Source organism: Opisthorchis viverrini, assembly GCF_000715545.1.
Source record: "Opisthorchis viverrini unplaced genomic scaffold opera_v5_202, whole genome shotgun sequence".
In the NCBI taxonomy this organism is placed as follows: domain Eukaryota; kingdom Metazoa; phylum Platyhelminthes; class Trematoda; order Opisthorchiida; family Opisthorchiidae; genus Opisthorchis; species Opisthorchis viverrini.
The window spans coordinates 936,502-939,054 of record NW_008751858.1 but is presented as its reverse complement, the minus strand read 5'-3'; the positions used below and the strand labels follow the sequence as shown (position 1 = coordinate 939,054).

The 2,553-nt window shown below is 41.2% G+C and overlaps 1 protein-coding gene across 1 annotated transcript in view; it reads left to right on the top strand.

Moving 5' to 3' along the window:
* Positions 1–1,802: 1,802 nt before the first annotated feature.
* T265_08116 (hypothetical protein) overlaps positions 1,803–2,553 on the top strand; it is a gene marked incomplete at both ends in the record, with an annotated part of 6,918 nt that continues 6,167 nt past the window's right edge. Inside the window, 2 exons of the mRNA XM_009173823.1 lie at positions 1,803–1,808; positions 1,919–2,155. Of these exons, the coding sequence (XP_009172087.1) occupies positions 1,803–1,808; positions 1,919–2,155 (243 nt within the window). The remainder of the gene's footprint in view (positions 1,809–1,918; positions 2,156–2,553) is intronic.

The window sequence follows — 2,553 nt, the reverse complement described above, 5'->3', positions numbered from 1 at the left end:
TTCATTTCTAAGTCCCTAGATCGTCCTAATCCAGAATACGGCTGTCACCTTCTCATAAGTTCTCGTTGATCACATTCATCACACACCAGTATGCCTCGCCGATGCCTCTTCGACGAGTAGAAACATGCAAGCACTTCCTAACCAAAGGGGCGTATCAGGTCTAGTGCCCTATGCCACCGTTGTTACGGCAATTTTCCTCAATGCTTGCTTGTTCCGCCATTCTGCCTGTACCCAACATTCGAGCAACATGTCTTTTTCAACCAATCAATCAGATTTTTAAAATGTCCTATGGGGCTAACATCTCCACACTGTTTCCTTCCTGAGCTACCCGTGTGTAGAACGCTGCCAATTTCTGCCTTCCAAAAATTCCGATCATTCATTCATATCACCGGTTGTGTTATTTCGTGTATTTTGTGTTACATTTTATCGTTTCCAGCTTCCACTCATTAAACCAATGAGCCATCGTATCCATTTCGTTCTACACTGTAAATCGTTCCTAGCCAGGGAGCTTCCTAAACCTTCTAGTGTGAACATGTCTTCAAGAGCTGCAATATAACCAATGACACACACATCTGTTGAAATATCCCCGCGTATCAACAGTCGGCGTTTTTGCTTATCCGGTATCTGACATTAAATCGTTCCTAGCCAGGGAGCTTCCTAATCCTTCTAGTGTGAAGATGTCTCCAAGAGCTGCAATAACCAGTGACACACATCTGTTGGAATATCCCCGCGTATCAACAGTCCGCTGTTTTGCTTATCCGGTATCTGACATTTTTTCCGTGAAAACATTCATCAAAAGATTGTATTTATATAAACAGCGTTTATAGGCTGAATCAAACAATAGCAAACTCAGTATTTGTTTGGACGAAGCGCGATATTTAGCCGTCCATTCAGTCGCTACCGGGATAGATGTAACATACTGTGTGAATCAACCTACTCATCATTCCTCTGTGACTTTGGACTGGATTTGGACTGGATTTTTACAGAAAATAGGAATAGAGCATAAAATAGTTGGACTTGTCTTCACTCCACTTGGAAGCATACAATAATGGTATGAATGGTTTCGGAATTTGTCGAAAGCACGCTCACATCACTCTCGTTTTAACAGTCGTCCCCCTCTCCTGGGGCAATCATTCTGTTAATTTATTTACAGCCCTCATTTTCTCTCCTGTGGCGAGATTCATAGTTTTTCTTTGTAAATTAATCACCGGAAAACTCCTAATTTTTCCGGTTCCAGGAGCAAAATTTTCTAAGCTTAAAGCATTGTTCGAGGACGCTGCCTTCGGAACATAAGGCTACTGAGACTAGGCCTGGATTTTTGTTGCATTTTCAACTATAGACGTGGTACACTATTCATAAGGTTGCTGAAAACTCATCGGCAACCCAGTACCGGCTTTGCCCCTGATAAGGTCCATTAGGTAGGTGCAGCATAAGAGTTTCTGTCAAACTTAAGTTCTACTTGAACCCAACTCGGACAGATTTACACATCATGAACAAGAGATTCAGCTGGGTTCTAGGTGAGACTCTCGCTAAAACCAAATCGACATGCAACTGAGTGAATTTGTCAAGATATTTTTCACACTTTATTCCACTCCTTATTTTCATGGTCTCTTTTGATGTGTTCCGCAGTAAGTTTTTGGGAATATTAGTCGTGAGGAAAACGCAAGCTGACGAAAACGACATTCGTCATATTTTTCAGGTTAATGCTGATTTTTTAACCTTAGTGTTGGGGTCGCATCAATTAATTGGCTGGTCTTAGGTCACAGATGTGTACATAATCTTACGTCTTACTTGTTTTATTCATGAAGGTAAGTTTGACAGAAGGATCATTCGTAAGGATATAACGTAAAAATACAAGGATAGGTAGGCTGACAATAAGGCATTCGTTCAGTCTCATTTTTGCTTTATTTTAATGCAGTATACGAACAAAACATTCCACAACGACAAGCTAACTGTCACAAGCTGTGAACTCTTGAAGAAAAGTGAGAACACTGTAGGTGGTACAATTTTGGGCAAATATCGACTGGTCACAATACAAACTTGGGCAAATTCGCAAGAAACCGCACACGTGGATCTTCGCACCACTTTCCTGCAGGAACAGAATGGACCCGAAGACGGGTGCAAGTTCAACGGATATTGGGCACCTGTTCAGTTGGTGTTTAGTAAGTGCAGTTTTGAATGGTAATATGTGCCTTCCGAGGTGAAATGTTGGAATTTGATTATCTCTCACTAAGTTAGACCTTGCATGCTTTTTCCATTTTTGTTAGCTATTTCCAACGGCTATGATTGTCTCCTTATGATAAGCAACTCCTGATGAAAAACATCACGATGACATATCCACAGTATGAAAATATAGTTTTTACCCTCACGATAACCAACATCTGTTATGGAAGGCTTTCGTAATCTCCCAAAGCGCTTCACCATTTCAATGTATTCATTTAATTAAGCCAGTACATTCAATCCATCCAGCCATATACTCATTCTCGATAGGACTTCAGCAGGGGCAGTATAGGCCTCCAAAAAGTATTGCCCATGAGACGGAACAAAGTGCAC